General features: G+C 41.1%; 1 protein-coding gene across 1 annotated transcript; it reads left to right on the top strand.

Moving 5' to 3' along the window:
* LOC118430777 (death-associated protein kinase 1-like) lies at window positions 1-19,880 on the top strand. Its single transcript, XM_035841798.1, has 16 exons — window positions 1-121; window positions 3,060-3,162; window positions 3,612-3,707; window positions 5,719-5,820; window positions 6,679-6,777; window positions 7,183-7,281; window positions 8,087-8,185; window positions 9,000-9,056; window positions 9,283-9,426; window positions 10,574-10,816; window positions 12,261-12,366; window positions 13,063-13,226; window positions 13,793-13,984; window positions 14,338-15,407; window positions 17,112-17,277; window positions 18,933-19,880. Exons 2-16 carry the CDS (start codon window positions 3,061-3,063, stop codon window positions 19,047-19,049), a joined length of 2,856 nt encoding a protein of 951 aa, XP_035697691.1. The 5' UTR covers window positions 1-121; window position 3,060; the 3' UTR covers window positions 19,050-19,880.
* Window positions 19,881-21,217: the final 1,337 nt, after the last annotated feature.

The following is a 21,217-nucleotide window of genomic DNA, read 5'->3' on the forward strand; positions in this document are numbered from 1 at the left end:
GCAGGGCAAGTTCCGTGACACAGTGTCTGAAATTTAGCCAAATCACCAGCGGAAGATATGTCTTCGTCTTATCCATATAGAGGCCATACGTCTTAGTCTTGTAAGGTGTTGCACTAAGAAGGTAAGTGTTACGGTCTACAAAAAGAAACTAAACTACTGTTTGTGGTATATAATGGACACGTACGCCTTATTTACTAAGTATACACTGGCCATATGGGTGTGTCAGTAGAACGGTAGTCTTGCAGGCTGCCATAATCAGATAGAACTATCATACAAAACACAGGCAGTGACACACCATAATGTATTCTGGCCTTCAGTGCATAGCTATATAAAGCATTTGATAAGCACAAACAGCGAAGAAGCTATCATAGATAGAATACCAACCTTTGCATACAAATATGGTGCCAAGTTTTTGGTCCGTGCGTAAGCATATCCTTAATATAGTAGGTGAATCAGCTACTAAGAAGAGTGGTGTTATATTTCAGCGGTTTCACTATATCGCTTATAAACAGCTTGAGACCGTTTTTGCTTGTTCTAGTCCTTTTAATATACCACGTATTCATTTTGATAAGACTAAGGCGACTTTGTGGATATCTTTGGGTGACCGAGGGAGAACTATTTGGCATGTAGTGTATTGATAACGTAAAATAAATGGGTAATGAATCATTGGGGATGATTCGAGTTGACATTTATTTGTCTTTGAGGCATTGTTGAGGGGGACGATACTTATTCACTGTCATATGTAAAGAGATTATATACTTCTATAATCTATACTAAATTTAGTGTGGCGTGTAAGAAAAAATATCGTGTTTTCTGATATGACTGTAGTAAAAACTTAGCCTTGTTTAATCGAACAATAGCACTGACAAGGGACATGAAATTTTTGATCTGATGTCTAAGTGATGAAAATTTCGTAGAATGGTTTTCCAGCGTGTTTTCTTCATTTTTGTTGAAATGGAACACAATATAAGTAGAACATGATTTCGGCTTTACATTGTTGGATCACTTTGGCCAAAATCTTTAAAAAGGGACAAAAATTAGAAACCTAACCAATCCTATTTTGTCAGGGACTTGATCGGAAACATAATCATTTTTTCTAGGCCTAAATTTGTCGTAATTTGAGACGGACTTTTATACTTGCATCCTTCTTACTCTTCACTAAGGTGGACTTGGAAGATATTCTCAAACAATGTAGTTGCGTGGGTGATAATTCCCCACAGATATGACAGAATGCAGTCAAACTTTTCAGTTCATTTTCTCAGGCGCATGTTAGTAAAATGAAATAAATGTAGCACAAAAATCATCTATTTACACAGTAAAATAGGGAGGCGGTAACAATGCAATATGAGTTCATGACGATTTGGTAAATGTAGTTTCATACATTTTTAGGCCGTAGGGGCAGTGGGTTGTTAACCACTGTGTCTATGACTCGGTATTAGAAGGCGGCGCCTATCCCTCCCCTTCCACTGCCTTTAACCTCCCCAACCGAAGTCCAGTACCCATTTTACACCTAGATAAATAGCCTGGATACCATACCCCAACCTCAGATATCTTTCGTGTTGGGTCTGGCAGGATGGCTGTAGAAAGGTTTTCGAAGTCCCTTGATCAGAGGGAGGAGAACCTAGGATTGATGACCACTCACACCACAGGTAGCCAGCTACAACACATCACAGTTGGTCAACAGGCTATCACTGTAGCGAATCAGGTACTTAGTGGTCACTGTTATGGATTCAAAAAATACAGTTGGGGGTCTTTAACCAATCATGGTGGGGTGTAATTACCTCCTGCTGATCCTGCTACTGTTCTATTGTTGGAGTTTTTTTGCCCACTAGAAGGGGCAAAATTGAGACTGATATATATAGTTCCTATGTCATCCTGCCAGACCCCTGCACGATAGATACTTCAGATCGGGCTGGGGTTTGGTAACCAGGCTACTAGATAAAGTGAGGAGAAAAGTCATATCAAGTGCATTTCCAAGGAACACAACATCTAGACATGAATGCAATGGATCTATCACTGAAGAAATCTGTATCGACACGATAAAAGTACAGCGACTTTCGTAAGGTCCATAACAACTACTTACAGTACAACTAAACAGACATATATGGATTTCTACAGGTATGAATAAGTCAACATGTTGGGTCTATCATCTCATTTACACTATTGGTTCTACGGTATAAGCATTCGTGACCTCTCGATATATCGTGTCTCTAGCCAAACCACTGAGCCATTCGACGCCACTGATATACACCCCTCCCTTTTTACTGAGAACGTTTTTGGATCAACCCTTCACTTTGCATTCTGGTCACGTTTCACAAAAGAATTGTAGCAGAACGTACGACTTGTTCTGTGTGCCCTTATGAATTATGCATACTCACCGCTAATCATGGTTACATTGTACCTCGGTTAACTGCCCAATACTCACTCATTTGTGCAACTGTTAAGCACAAGTGGGTATTGAGGCAGACAGGCTTGTATAATAGTATTGATTCTTTAGAAGATTATGACGTTGAAATACAGTAGCTTTTGTTTTTTGTTCACATTTCTTACCTGGCACGCAATACGCACTCAAGATTCAATACTAGTATCCAACACAACAGGTCTACTTGAAATATACTATAATAGGGTTTGCAAAATTAAAGATATTTCCTCCCAATTCTAGATAAATGTAATGATATATTGTCGTACGGAAATTGAAGTGGGCATAAGGTTTTGCATTATCTTTTTTATCCTTTTTGATACGCCAATGATCCCTTCTGCACTACCCAAAAATTTGAACCAGGGGGCGCTGCAACAACAGAAGCAGAAACAGGAAACATCACAACTATTAAGATCGACTTGTTCCTGTCTTCATAGTTTTAAATATAATGTTTAGATGCCAGCTACTGTCACTTTCTTTGAGACGCAAGTTTAACGTCTTGACAATGTTAAAACAATGATTCTATCGTTGTAAAAATTTGTGAGTCGAAAGTTCCAATGTTTGTGTTGGAGTTTGTCCTCGTTTCATTAAGATGTTGCCTGTTGCTGAAGTTGGTGTAAGTGATATTTTGTGTCTTCAGAATGGAGAAGAACTTCTTCAAGGCGTCTCGAGAAGGCGATGTGTCCGGTCTTAGATCCTTCAAGAAGGGCGGAGGAGACATTAACATTAAGGAAAAGGGTTCGGTAAGGAAAAAAAAACTAAAAGATATCACTTCTCGGTAAATGGTAAATTAGTTCTGTAAATGTTCAAATACAATTCGATCTCTACAACTGGAAAGACATTGGAAATTTACTTCCGGACGTTTCGAGTGACATCCATCACTCTTCTTCAGTTTAACTTTTATCCAGTTGTAAAGATTAAATTACATTTGAATACTGTTTACCTCGGTGTTCAACCTTCATAAACGTAGTTCTGAAAATGGTAATGTTACTAAGTAATAACTAAGTGTATGTTTCTATGCATGTACAGTAACGCCAATACAAAAAAAAGGCACGTCAGCGTTCTCAATGTGGTAGAAAGATGTGTTTACATTTGATTTGTTTACAGAAAAATCAGTTGCATACGTTGCTGGCACATTTTTGTTTTGTGTTACTTTTGTTGTCAGTAACTTTTGTTTTCTTGTGTGTGAAAGATGAGAAGTGCTTTACACTACGCAGCGTCCCGCGGTAAACTACCGGCTCTAGAGTGGCTGGTGGCGAAGAGAGCCGATGTCAACGCCAAAGACGCGGTACTTTTGTTCCCTCGAATTTTTATCCCCCTTTTGCTGTTTTATTATTACTTGTTTGTTACCTTAAGCAAGAAGTTAAATGTTTTTTGCCAGCTTATACCTGTCAGTGTGTGTGTGTGTGTGTGTCTGTATGTGTGTGTCTGTGTGTGTGTGCTTGTGTGTGTGTATGTGTGTGAGTGTGTGTGCGTGCGAGCGAGCGTATCTGTGTATGTGTGTCCGTCAACACAATTAGAACTCGAGAATACCTGGATAGATTGTCTTTGTACTTGATGTGTGTAGATCTTGATGAGACCTATACAAATGGCTAGCTTGGGTGATCTAGCGACTTGTTATGGAATTGCAATGTAAAAAATAAATAAAAGGAAAAGGAAAAGATAATTATAATTGAGTTTTACATAAGGCCACAGCAAGTAAATTCTTTGGATGGCATCCTATGCAGAGTGCGAAAATAATGAGATAGCGCGAAAAAAAACAAGATGGATAAAAAAACAAGATGACTAAATTTTCAAACTAGACACCATAAACATCATCGTAACAAGATTTGGAGTGACAAAACACAACATCACAAACTAGAGTTCGGGGACCTCATACCTCCATGAAATATTTATTGCTTTTTTGTGGATGGTATGTATGTTTATAGTCGGTTGTATTTGAGAGTAATGGTTATAAATGTTATGGGAAAGTAGTGGTGTATTTATTTAATGACACAGAGGATGTCCATCTGATTAGTAATTATTAAAATGTGACACTTAATTGTGTAATGTGTGTTTAAGAGGTCGACGGCATATGGTAGCATGGTGTTCCTTAAGCTTGATGTTTGGCATTTAAACTGTCTAAGGTTGTCAGCATTATTGAGGTTCGACTATGTGCCTCAGAGCGGTGTGGTGGGAGGAAGTTGGGAAACTCAGAAAGAAGAAGAGATGTGGCCAACTTTAGTCAGATGGTGATTTGATTTTCCACCAATATGTAATAACATCAGCTGTTCACACGTTACAAAAACGAGATGCACACTTTCCTCTGACATCCCTACACCAACTGTAAGATGAATACTTGGCGCCAACCCCGTCTGCTAAAAAACAAGTACCATTGGCTACGAAGGAGACAACTAACAACTGTCCCTTATCGTAACGAAATCAGAACATCTGTATCGCCTATAAAACTTCTGACACCCAACCCATCTAAGATGAGAGGACCTAATGGCATTTTAATCACCATGTCACTCAAATCAGCAGTACAGTATGTGAGACATCCATACCTGTTAAGCATTACCGTTAAATGTACCTCAACTTCTTACATTATACTTACGCTTCACATCTCCATGATATCCTAAGCAGACATAAATAAAATTAATTATCATATTTAAAAAAAACTCGGTTTTCCCCAAACAGCTGTCATACAAATCACCTCACTACCTGCTTGGAGCTAAGCCCATTAACAAACACTTAAAGCACGATGCCTGTTCCAATATATCGCAGATATAGGGGTGATTTCTGATATTATTACATTGATTATAACGACAGATACGGCGCCCAATATCTCATCGATTCGAGCTTTCATCACACCCCACCAACACAACAAGTATGAAACCAATCCATCCAGCCGTTCTTGAGTAATCTTGTACACAGACAGAGACACATAACAGAAAATATAACCTCCATTCCATGACATTTCATGGAGGTAATAACAAGGCATTCATCCCTGTATTAAAGAAGTGATCTACAACTACAGTCATGGCTACCTCCCTAGTGTCACTTCTACAAGTATGATTATTAGGCCACAACACAACATATTTGCCTAGCGCCTATTTTGGTCTATCTGACCATCCCCGAAGAGGAAAAAAGTTCTTGTTTTTTTTTTTTCTTTCTGAAATCAGGCAAAAATTAATGAGCGCGCTGATGTCATCCATAAAATTTACTTGCCGTGGCCTAAAGTTATATGCCAGAATCCGCAGTCCTTTTAGATGTTAACTGCATTGCTCTGATATTGATTACTTCTATCCTGATCTCAACAGCTCAGAAGGACTCCCCTGCACGAGGCAGCTGCCAAGGGTCGCGTCAAGATCTCCCAGATTCTCATCACCAAGGGTGCGGAGGTCAATGTCAAGGACTTTGCGGTACGCTCAAGGTTATGTTCTAGCTGGATCAATAGCATCGATGACAAAAAAAAGAGGCAAAATGGATTGGTATTATAGTTTATTCCATAGTAGGTTCTTTAGTACGGAATGCGACCTTGTCTCAAATTAGTCTAAATCATTCTGTAAATGTAGCATCCCATTCCACTCACAGGCTCACGCACATTCCGAACACAGGCTCATGAGACTAAAAGTAGTCGCACATTTCGCACACAGGCTCATGAGACTGAATGTAGTCGCACATTCCGCACACAGGCTCATGAGACTGAATGTAGTCGCACATTCCGCACACAGGCTCATGAGACTGAATGTAGTCGCACATTCAGCACACAGGCTCATGAGACTGAATGTAGTCACACATTCCGAACAAAGGCTCATGAGACTGAATGTAGTCGCACATTCCGCACACAGGCTCATGAGACTGAATGTAGTCGCACATTCCGCACACAGGCTCATGAGACTGAATGCAGTCGCACATTCAGCACACAGGCTCATGAGACTGAATGTAGTCACACATTCCGAACAAAGGCTCATGAGACTGGATGTAGTCGCACATTCTACTGACAGGCTCACGAGACTCAATGTAGTCTCACATTCCGCACACAGGCTCATGAGACTGAATGTAGTCGCACATTCCGCACACAGGCACATGAGACTGAATGTAGTCGCACATTCCGAACACAGGCTCATGAGACTGAATGTAGTCACACATTCCGAACACAGACTCATGAGACTGAATGTAGTCGCACATTCCGCACACAGGCTCATGAGACTGAATGTAGTCGCACATTCCACACACAGGCTCATGAGACTGAATGTAGTCGCACATTCCGCACACAGGCTCATGAGACGCCCCTCCACAGCGCCGCTGGACAGGGCAGGAACGGAGTAGTAGAGCTGCTGCTTGCAAAAGGCGGTGCGGTCAACGCAACCGACGAGGTTAGAACCCACTCTAAAAGTTCCAGAATAGAACAGAAAATACCACAAAATGGAAACATGTTGTTTCTACTCTATGTCTTTCTCTTCTTCTGTTTAGGTCAATGACCTTGACGAGATGGCTGTAAGCCTGTAACCATGGTTACTGGTAAACTAATTACAGACACTCTGTTGTTCGTTTTAATTATGTAGCAAGTGATAGGGCAGAGCTACCGAATACTTGTGGATGAATGTGTGTGCGTACGCGTGTGTATAAACAGAACAATGGTTTGTTAGGCTAGGCCATGTGGCAATGGGCACAAATGTTACCTTTCTAGTGTATTTGTGTATCTATCGTCAGTTTTAGTGGCTTAGGCATTTACGGAGCAGTGTATCTGGTTGAAGAATATGCTATTGTCATTTTGAAAGGAACATCAAACACCGTTACATCGCAGCGCGCTGGGTGGTCACGTGAGGGCAGCACAGATACTCCTGTCCAATGGGAGCAATATCAACATCAAAGACAAGGTACGGGCATAACGTAGTTTATTTTTGCAAAGTCGTGCCCCAGGGCTAATTGCATATACAATCTCAAGAACTAAGAGAAGTAAATACAGAGTGGTACATAGAAATAGTGTCTAATCAACTACATGATGACTATGAATACTATTGTCGGGTTTGACTTCTTCTTTGAAGGCAGTGGTTAATGAACTGTACCACGTTCTGTATGATGGTGGGATTTGCACTTTTAGTAGAAATATAGTCTTTTGGTGATCACTTAGATGGTAAAAGCTTGGTGAAATAGTGATAACTGTTTAAAATAGTGTGTTTCTTTCGGTTTCATAGTGGGTACACTGACTGATAAAATGTGTTTCATTTTCCACGGCATTCATTGGGCAATATGTACAAAATCTCTCGTGGGCAGGGAGCTGTTTCTATTTCTAACGGATGTGAGCTTATTCTTACAGCGAGAAGTTTGTAACGCTGTTAGAATATGTTTCTATGAAAATCTGAAGTTGCTTGCTGTCACTGTTTGAAACATGGATCAAAATCCAGAGTGCGGAGGTTCCATCGCTTTGGGAACCTCCGATGATTTCATGCATTTGTAAATTCGGATGGCGACTTAAAAGCCGCTGCGCCATGACGGGGGGGGGGCATTTATAAGACTCAGGCGTCAAGCACGTAAAAGACCCCATGGACTTACCACGAATAAAAATGGTGACACGGTGTGCTTGTCTGAAAATTCGAGCCATAGCGACGCCGCGCGGTGACTAGCTTGACCTTGCCTTTATCCACAATAACATTTTTTCCTCGCCGCCATCTTTTATCTCAGGCAGAGAATGCTCCCCTCCACTGCGCAGCCGCAGGGGACCACATCGAGGCTGTGAAACTGTTGCTGAGTCAGGGCGCGGACGTCTTCGCGAGGAACAAGGTTAGAAAATATTTAGAGGCTAGGACATAAGATTTTTCTTTAACACTTTTTTTCTCACCTACTGACATTTCGATGTCTGTCAGACATCTTCCTCAGAGCTTCTAACTGGAGTTCTGCTTCTCGACGCTATATGTGGCAGAACTCCAATGAGAAGCTCTTAGGAAGATGTCTGACAGACGTCGAAACGTCATCAGGTGAGAAAAACTAATTGAGTAAAAGAAAACTCCTTTAATCTACCAGCGTGATGAAATTATTTTCGGATTTAGAGGCTTGTGAAGAAAAGTCCGTCTAACCTTCTATCCCTAGGCTACACACAGATCATATTCGGTCTGAAGATGACAGGTTGCGCCCTCTAATTCTGGAACGGTTTTTGGTAATGTGGCAGAAGACGAAGAAACACAAAAAGGCTAGTCAACAAAGTTATGCATTTGATATCCCCTATGCAGAGTACGAGGTATCTAGATCTCCCTGTAGCTCAACTGGTAGCAGCCTCACGGTTGAGCTCATGGTTCCAATACGTTGGTATCTGGGAGACTCCGGTTCAATCCTTTCAAATGACATCTCGGCTGGGGCTGCGTCCGTGTTTCGGAAGGGACGTAAAAGGCGGTCACGAGGAGGTGCCTCGAACACGTTGAAGAGAAGGGCCTCCCCGTGAAAATACATATCCTGCTACTAAGACTGCATGGAAACTTACAGAAGACAGAAAAAGAGTGTGGAAATATAAATATTTTCAGTGCACTGTGTGTATCCTTTAACTTGCTTCTAACAATCAAGAGCAAAAGTTCTTTTAGATATCAATTTTCCTTTTCTACAGGAGAACCTGTCCCCTTTGGACGTTGCCGGATCGCAGTCAGTTAGAAAGCTGATAAGGGTACTGTACTACTTTTAATTTAACGCCTTTCCATTGCGTATACGTTCTTATCAAGTACAACGCAACGATACGTTCTGATGCAACTTTGACTGACATTAAAACCGATCTTCTGACGGGATGATTTATGGGCGTCTTTGTCACACAAAATACTGAATTTTCTGAAGTAGATTTCTATCTATAATGACCAACCTAGCGTTGTTATAGATACTGTCAATTTTTCCCACAGGCGAGGCAAAAGCAGATTGACAGGCAGATTATGCAACATGACCTTCTGTCTAAAGATGGCGGAGTCAAGGTCAACAAGATCAAGCTGCTTGTCTGTGGAGACGAGGCGACCGGAAAGTCGACGCTGATTGGTTCACTCTGTCGGGTAAGATTACGTCACCTTTCCCTTATTTGGAAGCTGGAGCAAATCTGAAAGTCAACTCTGATTGGCTCACTCTGTCGTGTAAGATTACGTCACCTCTCCCTTATTTTGAAGTTAATCTGAAAGTCCCCTCTGATTGGTTCACTCTGTCGGGTAAGATTACGTTACCTGTCCCTTATTTGGAAGTTGGAGCAAATCTGAAAGTCATCTCTGATTGGCTCACTCTGTCGTGTAAGATTACGTCACCTCTCCCTTATTTTGAAGTTAATCTGAAAGTCCACTCTGATTGGTTCACTATGCCGGGTAAGATTACGTCACCTCTCCCTTATGTGGAAGATAATCTGAAAGTGTACTCTGATTGGTTCACTTTATTCGGCAAGAGTACGTCACTAATTCCTAATAGGCAACTTGGAGCAAAATTTTAATTCAGATTAATTAAGTAAGTAAGTAAGTAATCAATTTATTTTTATACAAAAAAAACATCAACGTACTCATGTTGATTTGTTTTTGATTACATACTTTCCAAATTGTTACATTTATTGAAGACATTTGGGGGAACTTTAAATTTGCTCCAAATATATCGATGACTCTCTTGGTTTTTCGTAGAAAACGTCAAAAGTCCCAACTCATATCTCTTTGATACATATCTATGTCGCATTTTCAAATCGTTGAAGCATATTGTACTTATGTTATAATAAGTCACTTGACGAAATTGTTTATACTAGGATATAGGAAAATTCTTGTACATATCCAGGTTAAACTTACTTGCTTACGTTTCGGTGTCTATCATACACCTTCCTCAGAGCTTCTGACTGGAGTTCTGCTTCTCGCCGCTATATGTATAAGCAAACTCCAGTCAGAAGCTCTGAGGAAGGTGTCTGATAGGCACCGAAACGTAAGCAAGTACAAGAAAGTTTAACCTGGTTGTGTACAAGAATTCTCCTATATTCTACCAACCTGATGAAACTATTTTCGGAAATTGTTTATGTTTTCGGGAAGAAAGTTCAGGTAACTTTACTCCTAATATATCGATGACTCTCTGTTTAGTTCATAAGTCTCAAAACGTAACTCTTCGATTCATATCTGTATCACATTTTCAGAACGTTGAAGTATCAAATTTTTATTTTAACGCGTATTATTCTGTATACAGACTGGAATAAAAGCCGTGTTTACGAGGGAGAAACACAAACAGACAGACACAGAAGTCCGGAGCCCAACGGCTGGGGTTGACGTGGGAAACATGACCGTGCCGAATGCGGGAGAGTTCGCCATCTTTGATTTCGCGGGACAGGCTGAGTACTACGTCACCCACGCCATGCTGATGCACGCAAAACTTGGGGTCTACGTCACAGTCTACAACATAACTGATGACGCAGAAACTCAGACACAACAGGTATTGGATTATATTTGTTTGCTATGGGTGAAAATTGAATGAAGTTTGTCATAGGTTGATGGTGTACATGTATCAGGACTAGCACTGTGCATGGTTTATTTATTTATTTATTAGGATTCTCCATATACGATGACAATGGAGGGCATGGCGAAACAGGTGTCAAAGGTCACCTCTTCAAAGCCGCCATACACACATGATCGCACATGTTTTACACACGGCGGGGTTATACCGCCCCTTACGGGATGACATACCCTTTCGCTGGCTAATTACAAGACGGGGATGCGCCAGGTCTCCCGTCCGGGTGATTTGAAATGAATCACCAACTCCAGACAGAAGGGTTTGCTCCATCTCACACCGCACCATCGCACGTGTGGGGGTTTCACAATTGTGTGGCCCAAGTGCTAAAGAGGCGGAGACAGGATACACTTAAAATTTAACAAAGTCAATAGGTACTAAACCATTAGGAAAAAGAACAATTATTAGACAGAGACTTCAAACCATATGCAAAAATAAAGATTATTAAAAATTATCAAACCAAGGTTCACAAAACAAAAATATGAGTCATGTAGAATAAAAAACAGCGCTGCTACATTTGCAATATATAGAGACAGTGGGCGTTATAAACTTCCTAGCACTTTCGACCAATTTGCTCATCCGCAAGATCACGTGTCTGTAACTCTCGTGAGTTTACATTCTGAAAATTTAGTGATGTGATTAGCCATCAGTATTGATCCTGAAGAAGGCGACAGTGGTCGTTGAAAATTGGGTCCGTGTATGCTTTTGTGTTGGAAGAAAGCTTAGCATTGTACTATGATTACAAAAGACACAGATGGGCTTCCATGATAATCTATGGTATATATGGCCACAGCAAGTAAATTTTATGGATGACATCCTCTGCGGACTGCAAAAATAGTGCGATAGGACGAAAAAAAAACAAGATGGGTGAAAAAAACAAGATGGCTACATTTTCAAAAATAGGCACCATAAAGTTGTGATGACTGTTGTAAAAAGAATTAAAGGGACAAAACATGGTATCAGAGCTAATAAGGCATTCATTCCTGTATTCAAGACATGTACTGGTGTGGTAAAAGTGACACTAGAGTGGTAGACTGGCATCACCAACAAAGTTGGTAATCACACTAATAGCCTCGATATTGGTGTCACTTTTACAACTAAGTTTCATTTCTACAACTACAGTCCTGGGTACCTCGCAAGTGTCACTTCTACAAGTACAATCATTAGGCTATACTACAACCCAATATATCTGCTCATTTTGGTACTTTATGGTCATGTTGACCATCCCTGCAGAAGAAAAAATCTTGTTTTTTTTCTGAAATCAGGCGAAAATTAATGCGCGCGTTGATTCCATCCATAATATTTACTTGCTGTGGCCTATGTAGACACAGCTAGTATTGAGTACTGATATATTGTATCTCATCTTCAGCTGCAGAGGTGGCTTCGGATGATCAAAGCCGGAAACGCGGACCCGAGCGTCTCTCCAAAGGTCGTGCTGGTCGGTAGTCATGGAGACAAGATTGACAAACAGAAAGGTGAATTTTCCAAACAAATAAGAAAGGAAGACCAAAAAAATAACATACTGGTCTCAAACCTTTTTCATACAGATATCTGAAGTAATGTAACTGGCATTTCCGAGAATTAGGTAAAGCAACAAGTAAGAAACACGAATGCAAAATGCCTGTTTCAATAAGCTGCAAGTTATAGGGATGAGGTCTAGTTTATTTAGATCAACTTTAAGATAGTGATTAGTCATAGTTACGTTGTTCATCAAAACGCTAAAACTTTATGGACTCGCCTTTAGAATCGTTTGCGGACTAGATGTGCCTAGTGTGCATAAGTTTTTAGCTCCTAATTACAGTAAGCAAAGGTTGGCCACCAACGAATACAATTCAACATGAAACAAGCTACTAATGGGACGAACTTAAATCACTTCTTTCTTACGCCAAACTTTATCTGCCACAAAAAATCATAAGACCATAGCATGTCCAGGACAAAAGATACAACAACCAAAATTTTCTGCTGAAGTACCAAGGTCACACACCAATATTTGAAGGATCCGACATGCAGCCATTTTCTTATTGTCTCTTTCCTGATTGCCAGGCTATCATTGGTTGAATGGCTAATTATGATAGAGAGCCTTTGTTTGCCTCATTGACCTCGTTTTCGATCTATCATGGCCGCCGCGTGAGAAAGGTGTTTTCATGGAGGTAATAAATATTACACCACAGGTATGTCCCGGGCCGCTGCTCTACTGAGGTCCATGAGGGGACAGTTCCGGCACCAACTGGACATCTCCACGGAGACCTTCGTGTTAGACTGTGTGGTGTCCCAGTCACCGGACATGGACAGACTCAGAAAACACCTGGCGTGCCTTAAACAGGAAGTCTTGAAGGTAATTCTAGTTCACCTTTATTTGCTAGGTAACCTATCTCCGTTGTCTAAAAATGGCAGGACATTTAGGAGTATAAATTCGACGGACGGTGGTTTAAAGTTGCAATATCTTCAAAATATTGCAGATTGAAACTACCATATCATCCGTCGAATTTATATCCCAAAATATCCTGCTTTTCAACAACCGAATATAGGTTACTGGCGGATAAAGGTGACCCGGCGTTACGTCTTATCTCTAATGTGCAATTATCATCTCACTGAAGACGTCGCCTTTCCATAATTGCCACAAAGTTCTAGGCATTTTGAAACACTGATATGTTTTGATGCAATCCTTTAATGTAGCTGCTAAGGTAAGACCGCGTTGTTGTTGTGTTTTTTTTTTTTTGCATTATATTATGACATCCTTGCTCGCATCAATTTTCGTCCATTCCAAAAAGTACAAGTGTAAATGGTACAAATAAGCTGCAGCATGAACAAATGGGTGAAAAAAAATTGAAAAGAAAAATATAACGGATACTAATGGATTTTAGGAACATTTCAATATGAATAAATCTTCCATAACACTAGGACCAGCCGCAGTTGCCGAAACTGTGTTCCGAGATAGTGAGGAAAGTGCCGGGGTGGTGCAAGAACAACCTCGGGGGTGGTGCGCCCGTCCTCCGCTGGCCGGAGTATGTGCAAGCCGTCAAAGAGATTGATCCCCTCGTGAAGGAAGACTTCCTCCTCAAGTCGACAGAATATCTTAATGACATTGCTGAAGTAAGAGAATTGCTAGCTACATGAGCTATAACTTTTTTTCTTCTTTTTTTTTCTGCAAGGCTTGAAAGTAGGCTAAAGAACAGCGGAACTTGATACTTTTTTTTGTAGAAAGAACTGTTAGATTCTCTGACTGAATATCAAGCCAAAGTACGTACACAGTCTGTCTTTTTAATTGATGTTCTTCCTCATGCATAACAATATAACGTTAATTTCCATAGTTCATATGTACTTGATGCCTAAAAAGTGTACAAAAAATGCATTAAACAATACTGTTAAACATTATGCAATACTGTATATTGAAGTTGAATCTTCAACGTTTCCTTCCACGCTTTCACGTCCCTAATCCTTTTCAGATTCTGCTCGTCAAAACGACGTCCTCTGATCCGATCGTGGTGCTCACACCTCCGTGGCTGTGTGGCTATGTGTTCGGACCTCTGCTCGCGCCCGAAAACTTTCCCATCGACCACATCGAACGAGAGAGCGACGATCACGTGACCTTCCGCGAGATCTCGCGTGTTTTCTCCCGGACGGTTTCCCCCAAGATCCTCGTCTCAATCCTGCGGGAGTTCCAGATCTGCCACACGTTCGACGGGCAAGACTTCATCTTCCCGAGCCTTCTGCGCAGACTCCCTCCGCTCAAAGAAATCTGGAAACCGACCAAGTCCGAGCCTGTCGTCTATTTCGGCAGCCAAGTTGCCTGTAAAGACGCCACGGACAGTTTTTCTCCAGATTTCTTCCCTCGTCTCCAAACGGATCTTCTGAAGGAACACCCTGGCACCTTCCCCGTCAAACCCGCCATCTGGAAAGACGGCATGATCTTTACAGACGGCAAGAGCGAAGGACTGATAGCGATGTCCCAAGGCAACATGGCTTGTAACATCGTTGTGAGGAACCCTAGCGGCTATCGCGAGTACTGCTACTACCTGTTGGAGCGTATCCAAAGGAAGTTGAGTAAAGTACTTGAAGAAAGTAGTCCCGGGACAAGCGTCGTCGAGAGAGTTCTCAGCAGTCGCGCTTTGAGGGAACACAGGGACACCTTTTATTCCTACGACCGAAAGGCTGTTCAAGAATCCGCTCGCGAGAATGGTTCTCTGTCTCATCCTGACCTGCAGTGGTCAGAACGAGTCTACGACCTCGTTGTCAGTCAAGAAGGACCCAATAAGCACACGTTTCAGCTGGTTGCTAAGCAACTGAGGTCAACGGAGTGGCGGGAACTTGGAAGGGAGCTCGGCCTGTCGGACTCGAAGTTAGACCGAGTGCAAAAGGACTACAGTGGCGACTTGCGGGAGACAGTGTACAGGATGTTGACAATGTGGGAGGAAGAAGCGGACTGTTCGTGTAGCGTGGGTCGTGAGAAGTTATCAAAAGCGCTGGTCACTGTAAATAGACGAGACATTGCAGATGAACTGATGTGCGACGAAAGGTAAGGCCTAGCAAAAATACTGTGTTTCTAATAACGGCCTCAAAATTAGGATCGTTAGGTAGGGATCTATTTTCATTCTATTAGGTTTCAACCAAAGTGATGCAAGACTCTGCTGATGCATTTTAGGTTTACGTTGCTAAAATGTATCGGATACATTTTAGCAACGTAAACCTAAAATGCATCAGCAGGCACTGTATTTTCAACATCATATTGTAATGATACAGAAGTACATTTTACATGCACAGGCATATTGATAAACTGAACAAAGAATTACAGTGTTTACTACACTACTACCCGTTCTTACTGCTGCCCATTGCTGTATGAAAACTAATAGTTACAGTATTGTTAAAGGTATTTCATCAGCCCAAGTAAACGTCATAGATTCTCGGATGCCATTTAGTTTGTATTGAAATCCAAAGTGTCACACAGAAACATTGCACATGCGTGATCTTTCGAAAGCGCCCTCAAGCGATTCACAGCTTGTCTGCACCCTCACTTGGAACTGGAAGGCTGTCGACCGGCCCTGCAACCTGACAGTACACCACGCAAGCTTGCGCTTTATTAATGTACTTGTGCCTGCGCTTACTTGGCAAAATAGAGTTGGGGTTTTAATGTTTAACCTGTTTCTTAAGAATAAAAGAAAAAAATGCTCGTGATTCTAAAGTAATGATCTAAACTGCAATGTCCATGGATCTTAAGGAGTATAGCTTGTTGGTACGTCTTTTTGCCGCGTTTCTCGCAGTGACTGTACGTACCATACATCTGCTTGAATACTACATTTACCAGTAAGGCCATGTTGATTTGATTATATGGATGACATCCGCGCTCGCACCAATTTTCGGCCGTTTCCAAAAAAAAAGAAGTTTTTGACCACACAATAAATTGTGCAAAGCAGCTGTAAAATGAGCACAAATATTCTGTAGATTGAAAAAAAAAAGGATCTGAAAACAGATAACTAATCATAGTCTAATGCCATAGAATGTCAAAATAAATCTAAATTCAAAGAATAAGATGTGAAAGGACAGAAAGAAAAAAATCTACTGTTGGTAGGGGGAGGTACCAGTACAGAAAATTCAGGTCCCGTTCAGGTCCAGAGGATCATTTTCAGGTCCGGATCTGAACCTGGACCTGATTGTCCGTGGAAACTTGAGAACTGGCAATACTCAAAACAATGGTAATTGGTCAGTTTTGCTACAAAGGAATCTGTTTGGTGGATTATTGGACTCCCACTGGCATTTAAAAATCCCATCTCCAAGTAATAAAGGCTAACTGTCTCTGTACCTTTGACTGTAGAAACTTGGTACAATTGACTATAAACTCTACTTGACTTCCTCTTGTTGTCTTCTTGGCCCCTGGTAAGACCCCAAATGCCTGCCGACATAGTGTGTCCATTTGGAATTGGCGAAACCTGTTCCTCTGATTTTTTTCGGATTGGTCCAAGAAGAAAAAAATGTCTTGCACCCGTATAATGTACTGGTCCCTACACCTAACTGTTGGTATACCATACTATGTGTGTTTAATCCTATGTTAAACCTTCCTGGCCACTTTGATTTCATACTGGAGGCGACTTTTTTTTTTGGCCAAACTTTTTTTTTTATTCGCTCGCTCGCATCAGTTATGGAGTTCCCAGAGGATGTCATCCATATAATCAAATCAACATGGCCTAACTTCAAAACGTACCTAATTTCTTTTTTTTTCGCACAGTGAAGCAGACCCTGAGCTCGTGCAGCCCGACACGCTGCAGAAGGTTGCAGAATCCCTACAGCTACAGGACTGCAGGAGACTGGGCCGGGCCTTGGGCCTAACTGACGCGCAACTGGACGGTATCGAACACCGCTACCCACACAACCTCGCCGAGCAACAATACCAGGTTCTCCCTTGACCCTTTTACTCCTAGTTTTTGGCGACGCCTCAGTGGCGACGCCTTATAGTATATGGTGTGCGTCCGTTCGTTAGGAATTCCCAGATAGGTATCTCAAGAATTTTTAGTCCGCGCGTGCGTAGTTGCATCATGCTAGTCTGCATTCTTCCTTTCTCCGAAGGGGATTCCCAGCAGCCAAGTGTCTTGGAGGGTGAAAGTGATACTGCAGCTAGGGGAAGATTAGTAAGAGAACATCTGGATTTTACAGCTTCGAATATTCTTTTATGACACATGATAAGTACACGATGGAAAAGCTTATACTTTCCAAATTAGGCCATATTCAGTTATTCATCTGGAAACCAAAAACTGATGCAAACTGGCAAATTAAAAAGTTTGACCCCCAATAAAGTTCCCTTCATTATGAAATCTAAGTGGTAAGAAAGGTTAAACATAAGATGATGATGATGGCTGTTTCTTCGAATCCGAAGATCAATGGTAGGCAGACAAGGTTGATTAGACGACCAGTCTGCCTGGCCTGCACGTGACTGTTTAAGGTGAAGGAGGGGTGTGCACTCCCTTCTCCACCCTCTATTGGCACACTAAGTCCTACAGGGACAGAACTGTTTGCCACGTAAGACGGCCCCAGCAGATGCAGGTTTATTATTTGGAGTTTCCCTCTCGTCTATTGGCACACTAAGCCCTACAGGGACAGAACTGTTTGCCACGTAAGACGGCCCCAGCAGATGCAGGTTTATTATTTGGAGTTTCCGTCTCCTAGGAGGACTTCCTCCTAGGATGCAAGGGGTTCCTCCTACCCCTGACTCGTGTGTCATGGCGGGTGCGTCATGCCCGAACATGCCCCTAAGGCCTACCACTGCCACAAAGGCCTGTCCTTGACACTAGCCGCTGCTAGGTACTCATTTACACTTGATTTAAGTGAGGAAAGTCGTGTAAAGTGCCTTTCCCAAGGGCACAAGATCAGTGACGCGGCAGCTGGATTAGAACTCAGGACCTCTTGGGCCTGAGCCCAATGTGCTGCCGATCGCGCCACGCGACCCCACACATTCTAAACATAAGACTGAACACACAACATATAGTATACCTAAAAATAGATTCTTCATTTTTGATCTTTCACATCTTCTTAGACCTGGAAATATTCTGTGGCATTGTTTTTGCAATCCACGGCATGTATTTGCTTCTTTTGGAGCTGCTCTGTATGATTTACAGTATGGTTGAAAAAAAATTCTTATTTTTGGAAACGGCCGAAAATTAAAGCGCATGCGGACGTCATCTATATGATCAAATCAACATGGCTTTACTACGACCTTATCCTGGTTGGGTGGACAAGGTGGACAGATATCTCCTCCACTGAGGAGTTGCCAAAAAATCAGCACCCTCACAATGCATTCCCTCCATAAACAAGCATATGACTAATCTCCAAGCAGATCTTGCGTGGCATAAGACAGTGTCATAAGCTGGGGACGGAGTTTAGCCGGCTGTGGCCAATTTACTCCTCTGCCGTCTAAACTCCTTCCCCAGCTTATGCCACGCAAGATCTGCTTGGAGATTTGCTTATGACAGCCTACGTACATCTGAACCTTTAGCTTTACAAATATTTCTGCCCATGGTTAAACATTAACTAACGGTATTTCCGTTCACATCAGATTTTGGTTGCCTGGAGACAACAGGCTGGCAGCGCCGCCTACCGAGATTCCCTCGCCTCTGCACTGAAGGACATCGGAAGGCTTGACGTGGCAGAGGAGATACAAGAGGAGGAATGAACCCACGAATACTGCATATAACATACAGTTAAGACAGAATTTGGGAAGCACATAGGCCGAATGTAGCAGAAGAAATACAAGAGGAGGAATGAACCTACAAATACTTCATATACCTTACTATACAGAGGCTATATGTTAACACGCTATACGTAAATGCAAAGCTAGAGGTCAGAGTTCAACTGTCAAACTACTCTGAAATCGATGATTTAACAGATTGCATATCAATCGAAATTTGCTTACATTTCATTATCATTAAGTCCACATCTCTAAAATAATGTATCATTTTAAATGTATATGTGCACTTACTTCCAATTCTCTGCAAGTGATCCCTTTTCTACGTTCGCACTCTACCTTTTTTTTCAAAACCATTTTATTGTATTATCGAAGAACCACCCACCTTTGATCTAGAAGACGTACGAATATAAGAAGCAATATTGTGATAAGTCTGAAGTAAGGTTGTTACTATGCAAGAGTTCGACGACCTTTGCACTTTTCTTTTTTGATTATAACAGGCGCAAAAGCACATGCATTTCTGTGGCAAGTAAGAACACTGGTATTTGTTATATTAAGTATTGCACGAATCCTATAGTAAGTATTTAGGTTTAAACAATGAGGTTTCGAGGCCTTATTACTAAACCACACTTATTTGCCTATGACATCTAATGTAATTTCATGCTACCTTAATCGTTTTATATTCATAATCATGCTAATTCGATGATGCCATTGGTAAAAATCCAAATTTACGGACCATATTTTGTATAATCAGGTTATTTTGACTCCAATGTATTTACTATCTGCTATTTTCTTACAAAATAAAATTTACATGTTTCAGTCCATTTTATTTGATTTCGTTGTAATGTGTAGACAGAATAATATTTTAGAAAATTTTAGATCGTGATCCAAGATGGCGGACATCTGACGTCATTTTCTATCGTCTATTTGGTTGCCAATGCAACAGAAGTCTTGGCTGTCTTAGATATTGCCAATAAGGAACCCTTTTTGGTTAACGTTTTGTTAAATACCTTTATGTATAATAGAAATATTTACACAGGTTTGTCCAATAAAATCGCATTAATGACATTACAATTACGTCATGTTACTTCACGATGATACCAAAATGACAAGTAAGATCAAACTTAACGATTACATCATTTGGTTTTCGTACACCAAGCCGTTTGGAAATAACAAAAAGGAGGCTGAATGACCCCCTTCCGTCCCATGAATAAAAAAAGCCAATTTTAGATAATTAGGGTTTTACTAAGTTTTTTTTGTTCGCCATTAAAAGATTAATAATGACAAGTGATAGTTAAAGTTACGACATTATAATACATAGAGAAGCTACAGGCTTGGGCTTGAATCCGACACCTTGGACCGGCAATCTTGTTCAAATAAGCTGACATTGTGAATTCTACATCATAACATTTACTTTAAACGCCATATTATTATTATTTTTATTATTATTGTTGTGAAATAGAATCTTTAAAAAATCAGCAGTGCCATATAAAGGAATAGAATAAAGAGAAAACATTGATCTATAAACGATAAAATGAAAAAAACTTTTTAAAAGAACATCCAGCCAACGGTGCAAATGTTGTATCGAGAGGAACATCCTGTCAAAAGTGCAATACATTTTTTCCACATAAGGCCACGTCGATTTGATTATATTTTGAGAAGATTTCATTTCACCGGGCGTCAATTTTCGCCCATTTAAAAATATGACCATTTTGTGAATCGCACAATTCAACTATTGAAGATTTCAATGCATGCTGAAAATTCATAAACAAAATGGAAAAATGGATGCTTATGACGAAGAGTGCTGGAGCTGACTGAAAAAGTGGTTTAAAAAAAGCATCTTCCACCTTCTTTGACTTTCCAAGAGGAAATCATAAATGATTGAATTAACAGATGTCTTAGAGGGACATCCTGTCAATTAGTTTTACTCCAGACAAGGATTTCCTCTTAATCGTGCCCGCTTCTCCAGCATTCTTCTTCCTTGTTCTTCCTATAGTCAACACAGACGGGACAGTCACAGTGGTAAGTGGAGTCACCGCACCAGTTTGCATCGGAACAGCATGGGCGTTTACCGTCAGGGTCACATTCAGCAGGGTTACCATCATCTGCAGGGTAACCCTGGCCACAACGTGAATCGGCTCGCCACTTGGAAGCTA

Source organism: Branchiostoma floridae, chromosome 14, assembly GCF_000003815.2.
Source record: "Branchiostoma floridae strain S238N-H82 chromosome 14, Bfl_VNyyK, whole genome shotgun sequence".
Taxonomy (NCBI): domain Eukaryota; kingdom Metazoa; phylum Chordata; class Leptocardii; order Amphioxiformes; family Branchiostomatidae; genus Branchiostoma; species Branchiostoma floridae.

Excerpts from the sequence above, each read along its gene's own strand:
- LOC118430777 (XM_035841798.1), top strand. The coding sequence starts at position 3,061 with ATGGAGAAGAACTTCTTCAAGGCGTCTCGAGAAGGCGATGTGTCCGGT. Across the intron at positions 10,817-12,260 it reads CAGAAACTCAGACACAACAG|CTGCAGAGGTGGCTTCGGAT; the intron begins GTATTGGATTAT and ends TCTCATCTTCAG. Across the intron at positions 17,278-18,932 it reads TCGCCGAGCAACAATACCAG|ATTTTGGTTGCCTGGAGACA; the intron begins GTTCTCCCTTGA and ends CGTTCACATCAG.